Below are 23,325 nucleotides of genomic sequence, written 5' to 3' on the forward strand. Positions count from 1 at the left end.
CGGATGCGCATGGCCGCCGCCGCCGCTCCGGTGTACAGAGCGGGGTGTAAATACCATTTATTACCAAATAATAGCCGGGTTTCAATAAACCGCAGGGTCCCTTTAAACGCCGGGTGCAGGTGTATATTTTGATAAATAACCCCGAAACACCCCGATCTCATCATCATGAAGTCTACCGTCACGTCTCTTTAGGAGCGGCTGCCGCTCTTAAATCCGAATTTTCCAAATATCACTATAACAAAACAGTAAAAATCAAAAAACTTAATTTTCACGTTATTCTGTTTTTGTTTTAAAACAGAATAACAGCTACAAAATGTGTGATTTTGTGTTATTCTGTTTTTCCGTTTTTCCGTTCTGGTTTTAAAACAAAATAACAGAAAAACAAAGTTGTTTTTCTGTTATTTTAATTTGGTTCTGAAACGGAAAAACCAAAGAACGAAGGGTACACGGATTCAGAAAGCCTGGACCTGGCAATTTTGTAAATGGGATGTGTGTTGTTGTAACTTATGTAACTATGTCTGTGTGGTATACACACCTCTTACCCCGTGAAGCACGGTGTGAGCAGCAGGCTCCGTCCACACGCTGCTGCAGCTGCTAGCTCCGCCCGTTGGAAAGAGTGTGGGGTGGACTCAACCATTTCTAGGAATGGGAGGGGGACGACGACTAAATCTTAACAGATGTAAATAGCACATTATTGCGCCATTATAATGAGCACCGCTTACATTGTGCTTTCAATAAATGCTACTGCATTGTTCGAAAATTATTAATTGTGGCCCAAATTATTCTAGGGGGGGACAGCTTTACTGGAGGGGGGAACATGTCCCCCCTGTCCCCCCCGGGATTTCCGCTTATGTATGAGCTATTGTAAAAACCAGCAACAGCCTCAGCCTAAAGATGCTGTTCAGTAAGAGAAGAGAGAAGTGTACAATTTTTGAGCTAGGATGACGGTCAGGGAGGATGATGCATTGGGTGAGTCATAGAGAAGTGAGAAAAGGTTTGGATTAAAATGAGAAAAAGGAGAGGAAGAAAAGGAATCAAAGAGCTTTAAGTGCTCAGATACGTTTTTAAAACTTCATTATCGTACTCATCGCATTATTTTCTGCATTAATATTTCAAAACGGACATTGACGTTCTGATTTTGACACTCAAGGCTCAGAGTCAAAACGGACGTCATGTGTTGTCGCAGTGAATTCAAGTGAGGAAAATGGGAGAAATTGAAAGCACTGTGAAGACAAAAACGGAGGATGAATATTAATGATAAAATAAAAAACCATCTCTTTCATAAACAACATGTCTACTTGCTCTGCAGATACCAAGTAAGAAAGATATACGGACTCACACTGAGCAGCATGTCGACACCACAGGACACAATCAACTGTGAAATTATAGACATGAAGAGGGACGCGAGCACGGGAAAAAATGAAGGCGCAAGATGAAGACAAAAGGGACGATTGAGAGAAACAAAAAGGAAGCCAGAGCTGTGGTCCGGCCTGCTGTGCTGCACAAGTCAAATGGAAAAGTTGACATCTAAATATTTGCAGTGCAACACTGGATAGTGACATTGTAAGGGTCTAAGCCTTGCCAGGAAACAGAAACATATAGGATATTACAGAGACAGATAGTGATATATACATATATACATAAAAGCAAGGAATCTTTGTCTGTCTGTCTGTGTGTGTATGTATCTGTGCCTCAAATATCTCTGCGGATCAGGATCAGACTGATTTGAGAGTTTCAACATGGCTGCTGCTTGGTTCAAGGGTGTGCAACTTCGCACTTGTTTGGACTGCAATGATACTGTGAATAAATTATTCAGAAATGCTTTACGAATTCCGCGAGCATTGTCCACCGGAGCCACCACAGTCACGTGAGCACCAGAGCCAAACACTGCATACCGTAGCCACGTGCGCACCAGAGCCAATCACTGCAGAGCCCACCACCACCCCCCACCTTAAGAAACAAGCGGATTTTTATCTGCAGCGGCGCGAGCTGGACCAGGATTTTGCCGGCGGTTCGGTCCCATTCTGTTCTGTGCATCTAAACTGACTGTTGTGGATTAATGAGACTAAAAGAGTCTGGACCGGGTCTGTTCGGGTCTGAGGAGATCCGGAGACGCGCGGACAACAAAATGGAAACGGAATCTGTGGATGTTCGTGTGTAGCTGGCCGCTAGCCCACCCACACGGCCCACCTCCCGAGGCGGCGGACCAGACGCACCGGCACGTCCAAAACCGGACTTAGGGTAAATAATGTCCGCCACGCTTTTTCGCGACATGCACGCTTTTTCGCGAACATTGCTTGTTTATTGAGTCAAAACAATGAGGAGACTTCTGAATAAGCATTGCCTGCATTTAATGTAAATAGTTACATATTACTTTGTAAATCTTTAAATTTATGCACATATTTAGCAAACAACAATTATGTTGCAACATAAAGTAATAAAAATGATTTTGTTAAACATATTTGTGGTTTTCCAGTAAAAAAATCTAACTTTTTCTGCTCGGATTTTTATGGTTTTTATTTTTTTTATTTTAGGTCCATTGTGTTAATACAGTATGTCAAATAAAAAAAATAACTGTACAGTCACACATGTACGGTTGTGCTGAAAATAATGACACCAAGTAAATTGCTTTTAAGGCGACATACAATGGCAAAAAAAGGTAAGATGACCGATTTTATCATCTGATAAATGACGCTCATGATTTTAATTTTGGACCTCGGTTTTTCTAAAATCCTGCACACGGCCCTGGTTGGGATGAAGGTCAGCACCTCAGCACAGATTGTACGAGCTAGCTGGCTGTCAGCTGAAGTCTTTGCAGTGTGTTCAAGTGCAATGAACAGTTGGCAATAGCAGATTTAAGTGTGTTTGGTTTGGATACAAGGTTTTTTATAAAGCTTCTACTGCCTCATAGGGGTGTGCCAAAATATCGATACTACGATATATCGCGATATTTCGTCTTGAGGTACGTTATCGATACACTGGTGCCAAATATCGATATTTAAAAATGTAAAAAAAAATAAATAAATACAATTTTTTTTTTTTTTTTTGGCCCACCACCACCACCCCTTTTCGGAGGACAGCTTTATCTTTATTCAAACATAGGTATACAACCAAATAAATAAAAAAAAATGGTTTAAGTAGCTCTGAAACCCACACATATAGATATTTAATGATAGTTGTAGTCAGTGTGTGTGTTAAGAAGAGACACTGTGCAATATACTCTTTGTTTACTTGGCTGTCATTCATGTGAAATTGATTGACAATGTTTTGTAATTCCTGTTAAATGGATTCAGTGCAGTCAATAAATTCTGAATTTCTTCAGTGACACAGATATCGTGATGTATCGTGGATGAAATTCCTTGCAATATATCGATTATCGCAGAATCGCTGTATCGTGATATCGTTATCGTGGGCGAAATATCGTGATAGTATCGTATCGTGAGGTACCTGGTGATACCCATTCCTACTGCCTCATCAACCAAAGACCAGAGACCAGTCTACCCAAGCTTCCTCTTCAGTCAGAGCTCTCTCCAGGAGCTGATTAATGCAGGTGAATGCTTGTGACAGATTTGAAAACAACAGCAGCACCAATTGAGTGTGAAAGGAGACAAGCTGGCAAATTAATGTCTTCCTAAAGGCAGGGGAATGATTAAAAACCAGCAGCTCTGCATTTCCAATAATGGCCTTATATCAGAACAGTTGTCAATACTTGTTCTGTTTAGTTCCTCACGTCCTTCCCTCCCACGTAGGCACTAAAATCTAAATATATATTAGGGCTGATATTCTCCCCGCCTGTTAATGCCTGCTGGTTAGACGAGGAGAAGCGCAGACATCCAGAGTCACACTCATCTTCTGTCTCTCTCTCTCTGCTGGCTGTCGGAGCTCAGGGCGGCAGCCAATAAATCTGTCGGTGCAGCGGCCACAGACATCCAGTCAGCAGGTGGCAGTTGCACCGACAGGCTGGCAGGTGCAGAGACAGCAAGCACAAAACATAGGTAGGTAGAGAATGATCATTTGTTCGTGTGTGTGTGTGTATGTGTGTGTGAGCAGGCAGTTTCCATAGCAAACAACGCAGTGGTCAAGCAAATCCGCAACAAGACTTCATTATTTCTCTTCCAACGTCCTGAAAATGGTGCCATTTGGTAAATAACTCACAGATGCAAGGGAGGGGGGAGGGGGGGCAGACATACAGACAGACAGGCAGTCAGACAGATTCAGGTCCGGGGCCCAACGGTCTACAGACAGCCAGTTGTTTACTCGCTCAACATTTTGTCTGGAGAAGCTTTTTGGCTTCTCCTTGAAGTCAGTGGGGGCCTGTAGTCCACTCTCTCCACCTTTATTCACAAGAGTGTGGGGTGGATGGGCAGAAGTGGAAATGAACATATTTTTTTAATATTGTGTTTTTTTGCTGGGAAACACATCAGTTTTCTCATATTCTCCACTGTATTTCCCCTCTGTCTGAAACGCACTGTTTTAGCTCCTGTCTCTTTAAGGCCTGAGGAAGAAAATACACATTTTGAAGTGACGTCTGGAAAGAGCCCTTTGACTACCAGACCTAAATGGTGATTTCTGTCTGCGTCCTGCACCCTGCGGATATACATTTGCGTAACACCAGTTGATCAAGAGACGTCTGGACCTGGTTTGATCACTATGTTAAATGCGTTCCCCCATACCTCCCCCCACCCCCCGCTGTTCACTCCCTCCAAAGAGCAGACCCCTCCCTTTTGCATCCCCTTTTGTTTACCTGTTGATTGAATCTGCAATTCTTTGTTCTGAATGTATAAAATGCAACTGTTTCATTTGCTCTGGGTCGACTCACCGGCTCAGACCCGCTCTGTGCCTGTCGGTTCACCAGCTTACCGGTATTCTTTGAATAAACAAATCACCACAGCAAACTGCTCAACAGGACTTGAATGATTTTCTTCAACAGGCCCCTCCCCTGAATACCCAGCCTGCTCTGATTGGTCATCACACACACACACACCCAAGCCAGCACTGCTCACCTTATCTTCAGTTCGCACTGTTGTGTTTTCAGCTTCTAGCTTAGCGTCTATCGTGAATATAAGCATAAATTATGCATATGTGTGATATGGCAACGTAGCATCAAGAAATTACGGAATTAAAGGCCGGATTGTTTTGGGCAGATACAAAATCAAACCAATCCGAGTGTCGTCTCCCATTCCCTTTAAGAGTGATGCGCCAGGACCAGTGGCACTCATCTTCACTGAGGGAACAGGATGTGATCCTCGGCTGCTGGACTCTCTGCCTGGCCATTTCACAATCATCTGTCCCATCACCAACTCTGTTTGACTGCATATGAGAAAATAAACTGATATTTAACTAAGGAGGAGAAGGAGGAGTGCTGCTACACGTCCCTCTGTGTGTGTGTGTGGATCTCAGTCCGTGGATCAGGCAGGATAGATCATCCTGATCAATAACGGTGGGATGAGAAAGTGAAATACTTCTTTAATGAGGACAATATTAATGACATTACCTGAAGTGATCCTCCAGCAGCATAAACAGTATGTTTATCTACATTAGCATTTGTACAGGAGGAAGAGCTGATAAACGTAACTAATTATTTAAAACTCCTGACCTCACTTAAAGCCCAACACACCCAGGGGCGCACAGGTGGGCACAGGTACATTTGCTTTTTACACAATGAGTGCGCTGGGGGTGAAAACCACAACTGTCAGTCTGAATATAGCAAAGTTTTGTTTCTGGCGCCGGCGCGAGCCGGACGCCTATCCAGTAGCTCCGTACATGTCATGTTGTTTTTAAAACTTTAAGTGTGTTTTTTTAAAAACTTTTAACACAGTAGATTACACTAGCCGTGTATAACTTTATATATCCTATGGATACAACTACTTTTTACGGACAACATAGCGGTGGACATCTTGCTTATTCAAGGGAGAAGCTGCTTTCACTACAAATAATGGGACGTGCCGGCATTTTCCACCACATATCTGAGGAGCTGAGGAGGAGGCACCAGGGCGGCAGAGCTGGAGCGAAGGTGAAGGCTAGGCTAATGGCTAAGCGGTGGAAGTACAAGCCCTCGGTTACGTCGATATTGATGGGAAATGTGAACTGTCTGACCAACAAGACGGACGAGTTGGCTGCCCTTGTGAGGACGGACAGGACGTTCAGGGAGTGCAGTTTACTTTGCCTCTCTGAAACCTGGCTAACCCAGAACATCCCAGACCCTAATGTGGATCTACCTGGATTCACTACAGTGAGAGCGGACCGGGACTGTGGACGCAGCAGCAAAAGCAAAGGAGGGGGACTCGCACTATTTATCAACAACAGATGGTGCAACCAGGGGCATGTTACGGTGAAGGAGATTGTGTGCAACGGAGACATTGAGTTGCTGGCGGTAGGTCTCAGGCCGTACTACATGCCTAGAGAGTTTGCTGTTGTTGTTTACGTCCCTCCGCGTGCGCACGTAGATACTGCGTGTGACGTCATACACTCCACCATCGCGAGACTACAAACACAACATCCAGACGCATTCATCGCCATCTCTGGGGATTACAACCATGTGACACTGGACTCCACACTGCCAGACTTTCACCAGTTTGTAAGCTGCCCCACCAGGAAGAACAGGACATTAGACCTCCTGTACGCCAACGTAAGGGAAGCCTACACTGCCACTCCTCTGCCCCCACTGGGAAATTCTGACCATAACCTGGTCCTGCTCACGCCACAGTACAAACCACAGATCCAGAGACAGTCCACGACCAAACGCTCCTTCAGGAAATGGTCTCCTGAGGCAGTGGAGGCTCTGAGGGACTGCTTTGAATGTACTGACTGGAGCGTCCTGCAGGAAGCACATGGTGAGGACATTGAGGGAGTCACACACTGCACTACTGACTACCTGAACTTCTGTATGGATGTTGTGGTCTCCCATCTGCTTCCCCAACAACAAGCCCTGGATCACCAGTAATGTCAAGGACATCCTGAACAGGAAGAGGAGGGCATTCAGGGATGGTGACAGAGATGAACTGAAGCGCATACAGGGGGAACTCAAGGTCCACTCGAGAGAGGCGAAGGAGGACTACAGAAGGAAGGTAGAACAGAAGCTGCAGCATAATAACATGAGGGAGGTCTGGGATGGCATGAAAACCATAACAGGCTGCAGGAAGAATGGCAACATCACAGGAGAGGGGGATGCTGGAAGAGCAAACCAGCTAAACCTGTTTTTTAACAGATTTGATATTCCAGTTCCCACAACCAGCGATGGCCCACTTCACACCCCCACCAAGCCCATCACCTCCCCCAATCCCACCAACTCAGACTGCAGACCACCCCAACCCTCCACACCCATGGACAGTTCAACCCCCCTCCCCATCACCATCACCAAGGATCAGGTGAGCAGAGAGCTGAGGAGGCTTCATCCAAGGAAAGCTGAGCCTGCAGCTGGGGAGGGTCCCAGTGCTCTGGAAGACTTCATGTCTCATCCCGGTTCCTAAGATAAAACACCCCAGGGAGCCGAGTGACTTCAGACCAGTAGCATTGACATCACACATTATGAAGACCTTTGAACGGCTGCTGCTCCATGTCCTCAGACCCCAGGTCCACCACGCATAAGATCCACTGCAGTTTGGATTCCAGGAGAAGGTGGGCGTGGAGGATGCCATCCTCTATCTGCTCCACAGGGTCCATCAAGGAGAGTGGCGCGTTTTTTTATTTCTCCAGCGCCTTCAACACCATCCGGCAGCTCCTGCTGAGAGACAAGCTGACAAAGATGAGAGTGGACCCACTCCTGGTGACATGGATTACGGACTACCTCACAGAGAGACCACAGTACGTCAGACTGAAGGGCTGCACGTCAGACACTGTGGTCAGCAGCACCGGAGCACCACAGGGGACCGTGCTCTCTCCCGTCCTCTTCACCGTGTACACATCTGACTTCCAGTACAACTCCGGGCTCTGCCACATGCAGAAATACTCAGACGACACTGCGATAGTTGGCTGTATCAAGGATGGACGGGAGGGGGAGTACAGGAGCCTGGTCGGGGACTTCGAGAGGTGGTGCAGGTCCAACCATCTGCAGCTGAACACCTCCAAGACCAAGGAGATGGTGGTGGACTTCAGAAGGAAGAAACCACATCTCCAACCCGTGTCCATCGAGGGGGTCAATGTGGAATTAGTCAGGACCTACAAATATCTGGGGCTGCAGCTGGACGACAAACTGGACTAGACAGCAAATATGGACACTTTACACAGGAAAGGGCAGAGCCGTCTGTACTTCCTGAGAAGGCTGGGGTCCTTCAACATCTGCAAAAAACTGCTGCAGAAGTTTTACCAGTCTGTGGTGGCCAGCGTCCTCTTTTATGCTGTGGTTTGCTGGGGAGGAAGCAGCAAGAAGAGAGACACCGGCCGACTGGACAGACTGGTGAGGAGAGCTGGCTCAGAAGTGGGCACAGAGCTGGACTCTCTGGTGACAGTGGCAGAAAGAAGGACCCTGGACAAACTGCTGTCCATACTGGACAACACCCACCACCCTCTGCACAAGACCTTCACCAGGCAGAGGAGTGTGTTCAGTGGCAGACTGCTGTCCCAGTCCAGCTCCACCAACAGACTCAAAAACTCTTTCGTCCCCCTGGCCATCTGAATGTACAACAGCTCTCAGTAAAGGCAGGGAGGACAATATATAACAGACAATGGACAATTCTACCTATATTTGCACATCCATTTGCACTGTTTCACTTTCATTTGCACTGTCTACCGTTTTGCACTGTTTACTGTAGCTACTGTTCATTTTATGTATTTTATATATATATATATATATATATATATATATATATATATATATATATATATATACACTTTATATTTTATCATGTATTCTATTTTTAATTATATTCTTAAGGTTAGGGTTTTTAATTCTAGTTTAATGTATGTCTAGTGTATGTTTTGTATCTTGTATGCTACTGGACACTTGAATTTCCCTCGGGATAAATAAAGTATCTATCTATCTATCTATCTATCTATCTATCTATCTATCTATCTATCTATCTATCTATCTATCTAAGACACTTAGACTGTACTGTGCACCTCTTTGCAACTAGCATAAGATAGAGCCCTGAGAAACTTTCTGTTTTGACTTATCTGTGGTATCTGTGGTAGAAATATACTTAGCCAACATTTATTCTGGTGACTGGGTTGGCAAAAACTACTGAGATCCAAGTTATACATATAACATATAACGTGATGAAGTATCTGGTTGTTACTTAGCCATCAGCTCTGATTATCTAATGTTGATATTCGAGATAATTCTGGTGTGTCCTCAAGACCTGTTCAGTGTTTCTTTTCTCCACCTACTTCTCAGCCTTCAAAGTTTTCTCTGCAGGGAGCCCACACTTAGCTTGTAAAGCAGAGAAGGGCCCGGGTCTGCTGGCTGCTGCACACATTCAGCTGTGCAGCTGCGTCACTTCTGACCACTCAGTGGACTTGTTGAGCACACTGAAAGGAGCTGTTGTTTAGCAGCAGAACAATGAACAGTAAGCCTTGTTAATCTTGCTTTGTTTCAATGATTCACCATTTCAATTGGTCTTCTTGAATAGACAATGACAAATTGCCTCCCAGTTGATTTACATTATTTATAAAGTATGCTCCTCCCTTAACAGAATTGATCAGAGTGATCTCAGCGTTATAGTCAGGTCCAGATGCATAGCTGCCAGACTCATCTGGGCCTGATCAGGCACCACTTCTCTGTCCAATACACTGTCAGTGATGTAAGGCCTGAATCTGGAAGTGCGAGAGCAAACAGAGGGCTTTTCATTCCAAAATACTGTTTTTCTTTTGTAGAAGACAGCAATATGTCTTCTGGATGATCACAAACTTGTTTGTCTGCTGCTTGGGGGTTAGGCTGCTGTCAAACCGAAGGCCTAAGAAACTGAGTTTTTTTTTCAATTTAAGTAAGCAAATTATTTAGTCATTTCTCCATTGCTGTTTGTCCATCTTAGTCTTTATTCTTCGACAAACAGATACGAGTCCAATATCTGAGTCATGATGTTGGCAGCTCAGTAAAGCTGTGTTTAACATTTAGTGGAGATTAAGTCATTCAGGCAGAATATATTAAATACTGAATAATGTTACAACGTTGGCCCGATGAAGGTACCGTCAAGCCAAAGAGGATGTCACACATGGGAGATGATCCCAAACACACATGAAAGCAGGAATTGTGAGATGTACTGTTTACAGTTTCCATGGTGCAAAACTGTGGGGTTATTAACCACATGCACATTTGAACTGGACTGGTGAACCTCTCAGTCAGCCCGGTGTCTTCAAGTTGCCCGCCTGAGAGTCATGTAATGTCTCCAAACAAACCAGGACATCGTTTCAAGGACAACAAAGACCAAAGGACATTGCAGAATGGAGCACCAACCTATCTATTAACCTACCTATAGACATGTGAACTACTCGGACCTCCAGGGTGCTGTGCCTGTCCGCTAACTCACACTACAGTGTCTCTCGTCTTAGAGCAGAAGGAACGATCCCTGGACAAACATTGTGTTGATTTTAATTCATTTCACTGTGCCCCTCAAATATATGAATGTATCAATACATGGATGTATGCGATACTTATTAGTTGCCACTCATGACACTTTGAACCTGAATTAATAATGTTTATTATGCATTTCTTAACATGTGATAACTTGTTTATTCATCTATGTGATACTTGGTATCATATTAAAGCTAAGAGTATCACCTTGTCAAATCTGTAAACATCAACCTCCTCAGAGACATTGATAACGATTTAAATAAAATGACAGTTTGACAGCAGATACGGACAGAGGGGAGGAACAAAGTGTCACCTCTGATGACATCACGTGTCACCTCTCAGTCTCCAGACTCTTTAAAGAAACAATGATGATGATCTCCTCTTAAGCTACAGTAAAAGAAGTATAAAGCTTAGAGCCTACAAGGTGGGAGTCGCTCTCCCTCCCCCCTTGGAAAACCGGCCACCACCCTGACCTCAGCTGCATGCAGGTAACTCAAGCATGCTTGGAGAAAAGAACTTTCAAGCCGGAGGCCTGCTACACCTTTGTGTCCCGGCTCAAATAAAAACTGAATTTGTAACTGATAAAGTCGCTGTCAGACTGTCTGTTGGCTGTTTGTCACACGTCCGCCTGAAAAACAGTGTCTGTTCCCAGCGCTGGCAGTGATTATGTCACTTGATTTGGAACAACAAACTCATAATGTCTTTGTAGCCTTCCTCTATTGTGTTGTTGCGGTTACTGTCTCTGGCAACTTATAAAGAAAAGAAAATCAGCAAATGTAATGTGGAAAAGTCACAGCGATCCAGTCAGGCAACATGATACATTACAGCAGATGATAAGTGACAATAAGTCTTGTCAGAAAGTCTTTGGCGCCAAGACTCTACACAGAGATTTCGTGATGGAAGTGCGTCTGCCCTGAGCAGCAGCAAAAACAATCCCCCCATGGAGTCCAGACACTGGTGGTGGTTGATGACTCTTCTGAGACAGACAGGCTGATGAAGCTGATGAAGCTGATGGTGCTGGTGGATATGCAACGATTGCAAAGGCCTTAGCGCAGCATCAGTAAAGCGGTTGTACATGTAGTAGCAGCCTATCCATCATCCTTTGCCTTTCTTTTCGTTTAACCATGTTTGTCTTCCGAGCTGAGCACGGGAGTTTATAGCTAACATCACATTTTACAGCCAGATTATAAACCTTCTTGAAAATGCATGTAAAATTATCCTAACGCACCGGTCTCCGTTTAGCACAAAGTCAATTCAAAGTACAGGCATGACTCGGGGCTCTTCTGGCCAATTAGCCAAAATACAATGTATGATTTGATTTAAATCGAACAAAAATAATTCACAAATATATCATTTTAGGTCATTATGGCTGTGATTATTGCTTGGATGGGGTGAAAAATTACCTGCATACGCAATTAAAATGTCTGACCAGGACAGGAAAGTCTGAAAGTAGCCCACCTCTCCTCAAGAAATAAATCCAGTCCGAACAGGGCTTTAGAAAAGTCTGATCTGAAAGAATCTATCCAAAATAATGAGCCAATTCGTGTTCAGGATGTATAAAAATAACCCACACATGGGTCTTCAGGGGTCACAAGAACCCACACATTTGCCAGTGAATGATGTCTTTAGAGTTTCTCAACTGATTTTCAGCTGCATAGAAACAGTTTTCATCATTCTTGTTGATTCCAATGAGACTGAAGTAATCATTATGGAGATGACTCTGTGTGTGTGTGTGTGTGTGTGTGTGTGTGTGTGTGTGTGTGTGTGTGTGTGGAGGGCATTAATGGTGTTTGTTCCATGCAAAAAGATGATTCAATCTATTGTCCTGCCCTGATGCGGCCTGCCTCTCCTCCGGCAAATCACTGCAGTTCACGGCAGCCTGAAGCACCGACTGCAGCGCGGCATTGATTAAATCCGACCCGACGATCCAGAATTACTTAAGATAATTACCAAACTCATTTTCACCCACAGCGATCATTTCATTTCAATATAGGTGACACACTGCTCTAACAGCGACTGTTTGAGCTCGCAATGTGATCAAACAAAAGCAGCCCATCATTTCTATTGACCGCGAAGGCACTGAAAAAAAAACGCCCCAACAGACCGCAGGGATCCAATCCTATTTTCTCTCTCGCAACACTCACGCAAACTGCTTCACAGTGGAGGTGACACCCGGAGTTCATGCTAACACCTGAGAAGGAGAGATTTCCATTTCCTACTGATTCTCCAAGTGTATCCTGCTACAATTCTTCTTTTTTCTACCATCTGCTCCCACCAGGATGCATTTTATATCGTGTCTGCACTCGGCTTAGGTCCTGCAGCGTCTAGGGCTGTACGATATATTGTTTCAGCATTGACATGGAAAGGTCAGTAAACAAACTCAAATACAACCTGCAAAAGCCTCAGTCTTATTGTAGTCAGATCATTGTACAAAAAAAATAAAGCCTCATCTCCATGTTTGATGAATGATGATAATAATAATGTGGTGTATGTGCAGTGCTTGAAGTGGAGAAACATAATGCTGTTACTCCCCTTATTCACATCTTGGCTTGCGGGGCAGGGGTCTGCTCACAATGGCACTAGGGTCCCTACATAGCCGGCAGTTACGACTGTTGGACTGACCATGTCTGATGGCCACTTCAACTATGCTGCCGTGTGTGCGTACTTTGGCACTTTTCACAGACAGACTTAATTATGTCTCGTGATTCTGGTCATTTGGTGGTGAGATTTCAGATTGGAAACAACCGAACATCCTCATCCTTCACTACTTCCAAAAAACATGAAAGAAATGTAAGGATTGCAAGAATTGATTCGTGCTTTCTGGGCTACTGCAGCATCTAGACTGCAAGATGAATGACAGGTTTTGTATATGTTAAAAAATCTGCTTTTAAAAGCCTGAATAAAGTTATTTGCTTTACAGAGCTGGAGAAACATCGGGATCAGTTTTGATTTGCATATTGTGACACACTGCTGTATAAGTGTGTAAGTCTCCATCTCCATTTGGCTGCAGGCCTTCAAATGAGGTTCCTACGATGTAGACGCAAAGAGGAAGAGTGGAGAGAAAGATAACTACGGCAGTGCAAAGTGAATAAAGATTACAGCTAAACACTCGTAGACTCATCAGGCAACATTTATCTGTGGGATTGTTCTTGTAAGTCACACTGAAATCCAAACAAAATAACACAAATGCAAAATGCAATTCAGGCAATAATGACACGCATAAATATTTTGATTATCACAACGGAACAAAAAAGTCAAAGAGAGACACAGAAGGTGGGAAAGAAGGAAGCTGAGTCGGGAGTCGACTCCAACTGTGTCCATGAGAGGGTGAGAAAATAACGAGACAGAGACATCAGTGGATTTTTCCATGGCGTCCAAAGGAGCAGCAGATGATGACACACTGGTGACACGCTGAGAGGCACATACTGTACCATAGTGAGACACACACGAACACACACACACACACGCACACACACAAACAAACACACACGCACACACACACTCACACACGGACACACACGCACAAACAAACACACTCACCAGGCCTGAGGTTTCCTCTTGAGCAGGCCCTGTCTCCTCCACCGAGAGTGCGGGCTGAGATGGTAGGTCAGCTGACGACAAACCTTCTCCATCGCCCCGAGAGAGTCACCCTCCTGTTGTGTGGCAAGAGATAGAGACAGACAGACTATTAGCTTGGTTACAGAAAGGGGAAGCCATATGGTGGTTCACAAAATCTCAACTCATTATGAAATGTTCATGTCTTACTAGCAGTTTTATCATGGGACTTTATTTCTTTCTGATTTCAAATTAATTCCAATAATTTTCCTAATATTCAATATTGATACATTAACATTTCTATTCAAAAATGCTTTGTTACAATCTTTCAAAAGTTTGCTTTTATCTTTTGACACGTTATTGACTTTCAGTGTTTCCCCTAGGTTTTTTTGTTGGCGGGGTGGTATCCGCGGGATGGGGGGGGGGCTCGTCCGGCTGAAAATGTTTTACATTGAAAATTTACATTCAGCGACTCCTCAAACCTCAAGGTAATGAATAGAACAATTTAATTTAATTAAAACACAACAGAACAACATTATTATATATATTATAATCTATTTAAAAATTTAGCCATCAATACAAGGCCAGCTGACTTGCTATCTTGCAAGGATCATACAAGCTGGCTTACATAACATAATAATAACAGCTGTTTAAAGTTTTGTTACGATTAATTCGGCGCTACACAAGCCAGCTGTAGTAAGTAACGCACTTCTGGTCATTTTAACAAAAATAAAACACCCGTTGTCCTTTAATTATAAAGAAAACCATAAGGATAGAATTTGCGCTTTTATTTTATAAACAGGAAGCAAACCTCCCCTCGCTATGGCTAACTTGAACCCGCCATAACTCTGTTTTAAATTCCGCTATAGCGCTGGTAACATCAGGTTTTAAAGCTTTTTCTTGTTCGAAAGTAGCCGTTTTTTTACCTGCAGCTTTTTGGAGATTAAACACGGGCTGGATAGCTTCATTTCGGAAGATAAATGTAGGTCTCATAGATGAGGCAGCTACGTTAGCTTATTGGAATGAAAAGAGTAAAATGTAAATAGCATCCGACAGTGTGCAGAGAAACAGACAACAAGCGCGCACATCAATGTCAAGATTTTCACGTTTTTCAAGGGGGGCGGGGGCCTGCGTTGGCGGGGCGGGCCGCCCCTCCAACAGAATGGTAGGGGAAACACTGACTTTCCATGACTATGGTATTGTAGCTGCCCTCTCCAGCCAGTCTCTTGTCCCGTGCCCCTTAAACACGGAAGGTCAATAACATTTACATTCTTGTTGCTCTAGCTGCTTGGAGCTAATCAGTATCAGTAATTAGAATCAGTTTGTTTTTGAGTTAGCCACTTTAAAATAGGGGGAATGTGATGGTTGAAAGGTAAGAGCACAGTGCCAAAATAAAACTTGACATGATGATGATGATGAAAAATTATATCTTGTAAATTTCAGTGATGAAAATAAATATAGAAGTAAGATTTCATAACCATTGTTTGAGTTTGTTTGAACATATTTCACAAATGTTGGCTTATTTATTCAATAATGTCTTTTTCATTGTTTTAAAGCAACATTGGGTAACTTTTTTAAAAACCTTAAAATAGCAGCTTTGAATCGTTTGATGGTAGAGTGTCTCTGTTACAGACACTCTGCAGTTCACATTTGTTTTACCATCCAATCACAAGTGGACAGCCTCAAGCCTTTCAATTCACACCTGACAATACATGCATCTCCACATGCCTCTTGAGTGACCTCTTGTGATCGGAGCTCACTTCCCTGCTCTACCATATGCATGTCTATATCAGACGACTCACTTGTTGGTGTTACATGATCTCACACCACAACACTGTTCCTTCATGCGGTGATACCCAACCTCACCATCCGTGTGAAAGTTACAGATGTGGAGAGGGGGAACAGTTTGGCTGCGGCTCTGATGTGCCTTCAGAGGTGTTATCAGAGCCGCAGCAGAGGCAAGACAGAGGCATGGATCAGGGGTGTTTCAGTCTGATGAGTTTACATTCTGACAGCTAAACAGAGCCTTCACTCGTCAGATACAAGAGAAATGACCAACACTTCAACCTACAAAGCAGCATTACAGGACCAAACAACATAAATGTGGTAATTGGTAGTGTCTTTGGCAACTTATATGAGGAAAGTAATACCTCTGTTATATGTGAGGGTATCTGTCAACCTGTCTGTCATCCTGTCTGTCCTACCGACACATTTCTGCTTAAAGGGATATTCCAGTGTAAGTTTAATCCATGGTCTAACACACCGTGACACCGAGTAAGACCCCCCTCGAGAGATCAAGTTTGCAGACCGCTAGCTTACATAGTTTTAGCAACCTCAGAAAAGACTGCACGACAATAATACATTGCAGTCTATGCCTCCAACAACAAACCGCCGTCAAACAGCCACAAATAATGCTCAGAAGCACACCAAACTTCAGCAGCAGTACAAATAGGTTCCCAACACATAGTTTGAGATAGATAGATAACATATTTTGCTATTGTAAAGTCAACACAACTCACCACTCTCCTCCAGCAGCTTCCTGTTTTGGGGAGGCCCTGCGAGTCGATTACCGAGTGCAGTAGAGTTCCGCAGCTCAAGGATGAAAATGTATGATTATTACTCCATGGAAACGCAATCCAAGTTCATATGTGTCTTGCCTACCAGTTTATAACAGTTATTATCGAGAGCGGATGGGGAAAAGAATGGAATTGAGCATTTCTAATTGCACTCGGTAATCAGGCTTCCCCACAACAGGAACAGCATTATTTGTGACTTTTTGACAGCGGTTTCTTGTTGGAGGCATAAGCCTCTTTCACACTGCCGTTTGCATGCGGGGATCCTGCGCCAATTCTCCGCACCCTCCTCTGTGTGAAAGTTTCAGATGCGGAGGGGGGGGGAAATTTCGCTCCGGCGCTGATCCGCCTCTGGAGGTAGTATCAGGGCCGCATTATTGGTGAGCCGTCCCAGTGTGAACAGATAATCCGGATGCGCGGAGCGGGGGCATGTCGGTCGTGCAGTCTGATAACTACACAGGTCCTTCACTCAACTAAATACAGAGAAATGTCCCACAAAGCAACGTTACAGGACCGAACAAAAGTAACGTAGTAACTGTAACTGTCTTTGGCAACTTATTTGAGGAAAACAAATACCACAGCAGTACGTGGAGAAGTGTCTGTTCTCCTGTCCGTCTTCCGCCTGTCCTCCCGACTCTTCGTCACATTTCTGCTCAAAAAACAGCGTCTGTCACCGGCAAAAAACTTTAACTCACGGAGTGTTTGTGATGAAAATAAATCACCGCGACCGTCAGCTCTCCGGACCAAGACTTCAGGGAACTTTCCCCCAGAAAACAGCCTCCGTCCCCGCGAGTGACAGAGTCAGACAGCGTCCTGTTTACTGATGGTGATTATGTATAATTATGTAATTTAGCGCGAAAAACTTAACTCCGTCACTTTCCAGGATGTTTGGTGGGTCAGGATCTCAATCACTACACATTATAACAGCATCCATATGATTATAAACTGTCTGCGGGTTTGCATTAACAGGGGGAACACCTGGGGAGACACCGACGTCATCAACATGACGTGTACCGTCACGCCTCTTTAGGAGCCGCAGCGCCGGCTTTCTGTGTGAATTACACACGTGAAGGCGAAGATGCTTTGCTCTGTGTGAATCACCATCGGCGGAGAATTGGCGAACCACCGCTCCGGAGATAATGCGGAGATGCTGTTTAAAAAGGGCTATAGACTGCAGTGTATTGTTATCGTACGGTCTTTTCTGCGGTTGCTAAAATTACATAAGCTAGCGGTCTGCAAACCAACTCCTAAACTAGAAGTAACTCTCTGTTGCTATGGATGACGTCATTTTATAAGGACGCACTTAGAAGCGGTGACAACGGTGATTGGTTGTTGAGTGACAGGGCAGCCCATTGAAAAGTCATTTAGGCTACGCAATGCAGGAAGTGAAAATAAGGATGTTGCCTACAAGCCAATGACAAAGCCTATGAAAAGAAAAGCTGTGTCAAACCACTCTCTATTTAAATTCGGGAATAGTGTGTTGATCCGGGCCATTTCGCAACAATGTCCAGTATATTGTAACGTGCTTCAAAGACAATTTGTGTATTGATGGAATGCAACTTTTTCCGATTCACAAAAGCCCTATTTGCACGGGACTAGCATAACCTAGGGACCTCAAGTAATTTGTAATAATTGCGGAGGTCGTCTGTGATCTAAATCCTGTGCGAATCTGCCATGTCCGTAAATTGTAAAGTAAAAATTCTACAACAAATTATCGACCATATTTCACCAAACACAGAGGTCATGTGATAATATTAGTCCTTTGTGAATCGGCATCTCTGTGATTTGGGGTCGTTTATTGTTTTTCTTAAGGTTTTTTGTGTTTTCCACACCTTTTTATGCCTTTTTCCCAGTCGAGAATTATGGAGGCTGCATTGGGAATTATAAATGAAAGTTTTGACAGCATCTTGGGTCCAAATTCAGGAGGCTCAACAGAAGAGCGAAATCTCGAAAGATGATTAGATGGATTGCATGCACAGCAGCATGCGGTAAGGAAAATTTCAGAGTCTCTGTTTGAAAAGGGCTTTTGTGTCATGACTTTGATGCTGTCAGTCAAAGGTTTTACAGTAAACAGACACGCGGAAGAGTGGAAAAAAGGAGAAATGTCATTTCGACACAATATTGATGTTGTGTATTGATTGGCTGTGTCCATAACTGCTCTCTATTTGCTGACCAGTGTGCTACTTTACAGTCACTTACTCAGTCATACACTGACATGAAAAATGTCAGGTTAAAACGCATGTATACAACTATCCCACAGTGCAACTCATTCAGAGGCAATTAAAGACAACAGCTAATGAGTTGCTAATGCACTGCTCCATCTCTAGCCAGCCGTATGTGTGTGTGTGTGTGTGTGTGTGTGTGTGTGTGTGTGTGTGTGTGTGTGTGTGTGTGTGTGTGTGTGTCTGAGGCTCCCACCCATATTGAAATGTATTTATTCAGGTGGTGAGTCAGGTTTGCAGGTCCCCGTTATCCAGTCTAAAACAGAAGGTGAGGGGAAGAAGTGATATCAACAGAGAGGTTCAGTGTTCCTTAAACTGTGAGATAGCGCACTGCCTTGTTTTGATCAGTGTGTCTGTTGTTTTGCGCTCTCTTGGTAAAATAATATAGGGCCGAAGTTGGAAAGTCCAGCCGAATTTCTTTTTTTCTAGAAGACAGCCATTCATAGTGAATGAATTGATGCTCAGAGGGTAGCAGAGAAACAGTTCTTCCATTTGATTGACTGCCAAATGAATTTCTCATTATTCAAATTAAATCAAGCAATAACGATTTCCATGGAGAATCTATGAAGATGTTCGTGTAAATGTATCTGTTATATCTGTCAAATGTTCCAAAAATTAAGTTGAGAACATTTTGTATTTGTGTAAAATGACACTTTGAGATATATAATGAAACGTACACTTCATACTTCGACTTTTCTTGTTTCAGTTCTCTCCTGCACTACTTGTAACTCCTTTCGTTTACTTCCATATCTGTATAAATACTGTAAGGTCATCTTAATATTTCTAATGAAAAATTGACTCTTTGAAAAAAGGTGCATGAGTTTCAGAATATGTTAGTATTTGGTGTGCCCCCCTTTTGCTTTAATACCAGTGTTGTGGTCATTTCTGGACAACAGAGGACTGTCCACAGGAGAGGGTAACACTTCTCTTTATTCAACACTTCTAATGGATGCATCAACCAATCAATAAGAAAAGCCTTCTTGTTGTCTGTTTTCATAAATGAACACAACCTGAACTGACAGAGACACCTGTAGTTCATACACCACCACCCCTTCTGTGGCTCCAAGGGGGATAACACAAAGAAGAAAACAACCGGAAACAACTTGTTCAGAGATAAGTCCTTCACCGATGTCCTAATTGGAAATTAGCGTGACTAAAATAGCATTCAGGACCCTGACAGGCGAATGTCAGTCATCTAAACTGAAAGTTTTCCACTAAGCTATTTGTAATCTGTGTCACAGACTGCCTGGTTAGCTCTCTCTTCAAGTGTCCCCATACATTTTCAGTGGGGTTGAGGTCAGGTGCCTGTGGAGGAAAGTCCATGACACTCAGGACTCCTCAGTCTTCTTTGGTCTTCAAGTAGTTCTTGCAAAGCTTTGAGGTCCATCTGGGCTCATTAACCTGCTGCAGTATGAACTCTTCTCTACAAAGATACAAACCAGAGGATGTAGCATGTCTCCGAAGAATATAGTGGTACTTCTTCGTCAGGGTGAAGTCAATTATGTGCAGGTGTCCAAATCCAGAGGAGGTTAAAAATATCCTAGACTTGAAAACTGCACAATACCATTTCCAATGTGGAAGTGAAACACTGTGATATCGTTCTCTCTCCTGTTTGTCTCCTAACACACGATCTTCTGTCACTGCCATACATTTCAAACTTTGATTATAAACTTTGATTTTATTCCAGCCATCCACTGTGACATTCTGTTGTGTCTTAGCCCACCTCAAGTGTTTGGGCTTGTTTAACCTCCTGAGAAATGGTGTAGAAACATCTACACGTCCTCTGAGACAACTACAATTATTGTTATTTTGACATGTATTTTGGTGATTGGAGTAATTATTCCTTATCTATCACAAGTATTCATATTTTAAAATTCTGTATTTTTGATTAAGTTTGTTTTGATGTATCTATCTTCTGATGATGTGGTGACTTTGTGTCCCAAGGAACCATGTTTTCCTAAACCTAACCAAGTAGTTTTAGGCTGGATTGTCCCAAGAAGGACTAAATCATGGTTCAAGTCAAACCTCTCTCAGTATCGTGCTGATCCATGGCTGTGACTAGACTGGTTCAGTAAAATGCCCATTTCATTTCCTATCAATTCCTCCGCTAGAGTCAATCCCAGCTGACATTGGGCAAGTGGTGGGGTCACCAGTTCATCACAGGTGTTGACACATAGAGATACTCACATTTATACAACTTAGAGATACAGATTAACCTTTGTTTTGTGTCTTTGGACTATGGGAGGAAGCAGGAGAACCAGCTTCCAAAGGCTCTGGGGAGAACATGCAAACTCTTCCCAGCAGAGTAACGGATCTTTCTCTACAGATGAATCCAGGTTGGAAAATTAAGGCAGGTCTAGAACCCAGGACCTTTTTGCTGTGAGGCAGTTATTCCTTGTAGACATGTACTTGCTAAATTTCATCTCTTATCCTAATGCAGTGTCCAGTAATCCCAAAATATCATCTTGTTGTTTCACAGTTCCAGTTTTCTTTTAGGGTTGAGAAAGTCCTCTCACTCCTCAGAAGATATTGGATAAACTCAAACATGCATGGATGTCAAGCTAAAAGTACAATGTCCTTGTTGCAGAAATATTGACATTTGCAAGGTTTTCAAGATAAATATTAGGTTCAACATCTAAGTGATATTTTAACAAAATTTAAATTTTTAGACAATATGTCAGACCTAAATCATTGTTTATCTGCCTGGTCTTGGCTGAGACACATTGATGTTGTGTAATGTACAGTCGAGACGTCTCATCATGTCAATAAAGCTGCATGAATTTTATTGCACTGAAGTGAAAGAGGGGGAGCTCAGGTCGATGAGGACAGCAGCTGGTTAGAGCCTCATGGTTTCACTGCAGCCTTTTCCTACATTTCACTGCATCCTTCTCTCACTCTCTCATCCCTTTGTTTTTGCTTTGTCTCTCGTGACCACCCTCTCAGCTCCACCTTGCTTCTACTTTTTTCATTCGTTCCCTCCCTCATCTCTCTCTCTCTCTCTCTGTACATTATTGATACAGAACACATCTATGAATCTCTCCTGTCTCCATGGAACCGATGACCTTTCCTCTCTCTTCATTTCTCCCTCTTTTATTTATCTGTCTGCTTCATCTGTATTACTTCCCTTCAGGCTATTCTGCTGATAAAGTTAGTTTGCACAGTACAAATGGATCCATTACTTTAGTCCTATTTTTCACTGCCTGCCCTGGTAAATTACTGCTAAATGGTTCCTCAATTCTGCAGCATAATTGTCCAGGTAATTCAATCTTATATTGCTTGTTTCAGTAGTCAAGAGGTGCAAAGGAAAGCCTGGCTGGCTCAGAACCATGGATCTCTGATCGCAGGAAGAAAATCATGTGCTCTAGGGAGGGAAAAGATCTGATGGACACTGATGTTCGCTGTATTTGCGTGGGATTTTTAGGTCTAGCAGCATATTCTACTATCAAAAATTAGACCAAATTTAAGATATAATATGTAAAAAGTGTATGTTTTGTCAAGTTGTATATGTTCAAACCCAGAAAAAAATCTGGAACTTCTGGAAAAGAGTCAGAGATTGAGGAAGGAAGTCAGCGAATGTGACTAAATGTAATGGTACGTGCCAGTGCCAGAAATGACATACTATGCGTTTAAAGAACAAAGCTGATTCCTCTGAAAAAACAGGCCTTCATATAGGGGAATATGACTTACAAAAACAGAACTGAATAGTTGTGAAAAATCCAATTAACACATCTGTCCATATTTTTTTTGCACTGGTCAAAATTTTGAGGAGAGCTTGGTTGCATTGGGGAACTCATGAAGTTGTTAAGTGTAAAATCCTGGCTTTGGCCCTGGTGTGTGGCTTTATAACGCAGGCACAACAGTTGGTAAAAAAAATAAAAAAATAAATAGAAAAATGCATTTTAGACAAAACAATAAAGGACTGTATTACAAAAATGAAGATGTAGGTGATAATGTAAAAGACTGACGAATGGACAGGTAGTTTAGCTGAGCCAGACATGTATCAATAATGAGTGATACGCATAGGTGAGGCTATCATGGCTTTATTTAGTGTGAGTGTGTGTGTGTGTGTGTGTGTGTGTGTGGTCCCTTTGTAGGTGTCTGTACGGTGGCCAACATATATCCATGTTGATGGACAATTTGCTCTCAAATTTTAAAGGTTTTTGCGAGTGTGCGTCGTGTTTCCATGGAAACACATGGGGTCTGACTAATAACTGAAACAAAATCAGTCACGTCAGTTGATTCATATGTGTAATGGAACGTAGTTTACCACTCCATCAAATAATCCAACCCTTAGTAACGACCTAGCAACAGAAAGGATTTTCTAATCCCAGAAGAGTGAAGTCTGAGCTGACGTTCATGTTTTATCGCGATCTCGGAATTTCCCGAACTAAATCAATACTGCACAGATAAACAGAAAAGGCTTATTTTTATCGCCCAAGTTATAACAAAGATGTAGATTTTTTTTTTC

The 23,325-nt window shown here is 43.1% G+C and overlaps 1 protein-coding gene across 1 annotated transcript in view; it reads right to left on the bottom strand.

Moving 5' to 3' along the window:
• The window catches only part of lrrc75a (leucine rich repeat containing 75A), a 141,425-nt gene that overhangs the window by 34,024 nt on the left and 84,076 nt on the right, over positions 1-23,325 (bottom strand). Inside the window, exon 3 of the mRNA XM_030399128.1 lies at positions 14,048-14,160. Within this exon, the coding sequence (XP_030254988.1) occupies positions 14,048-14,160 (113 nt within the window). The remainder of the gene's footprint in view (positions 1-14,047; positions 14,161-23,325) is intronic.

This window comes from Sparus aurata, chromosome 2 (assembly GCF_900880675.1).
Source record: "Sparus aurata chromosome 2, fSpaAur1.1, whole genome shotgun sequence".
Classification (NCBI taxonomy): Eukaryota; Metazoa; Chordata; class Actinopteri; order Spariformes; family Sparidae; genus Sparus; species Sparus aurata.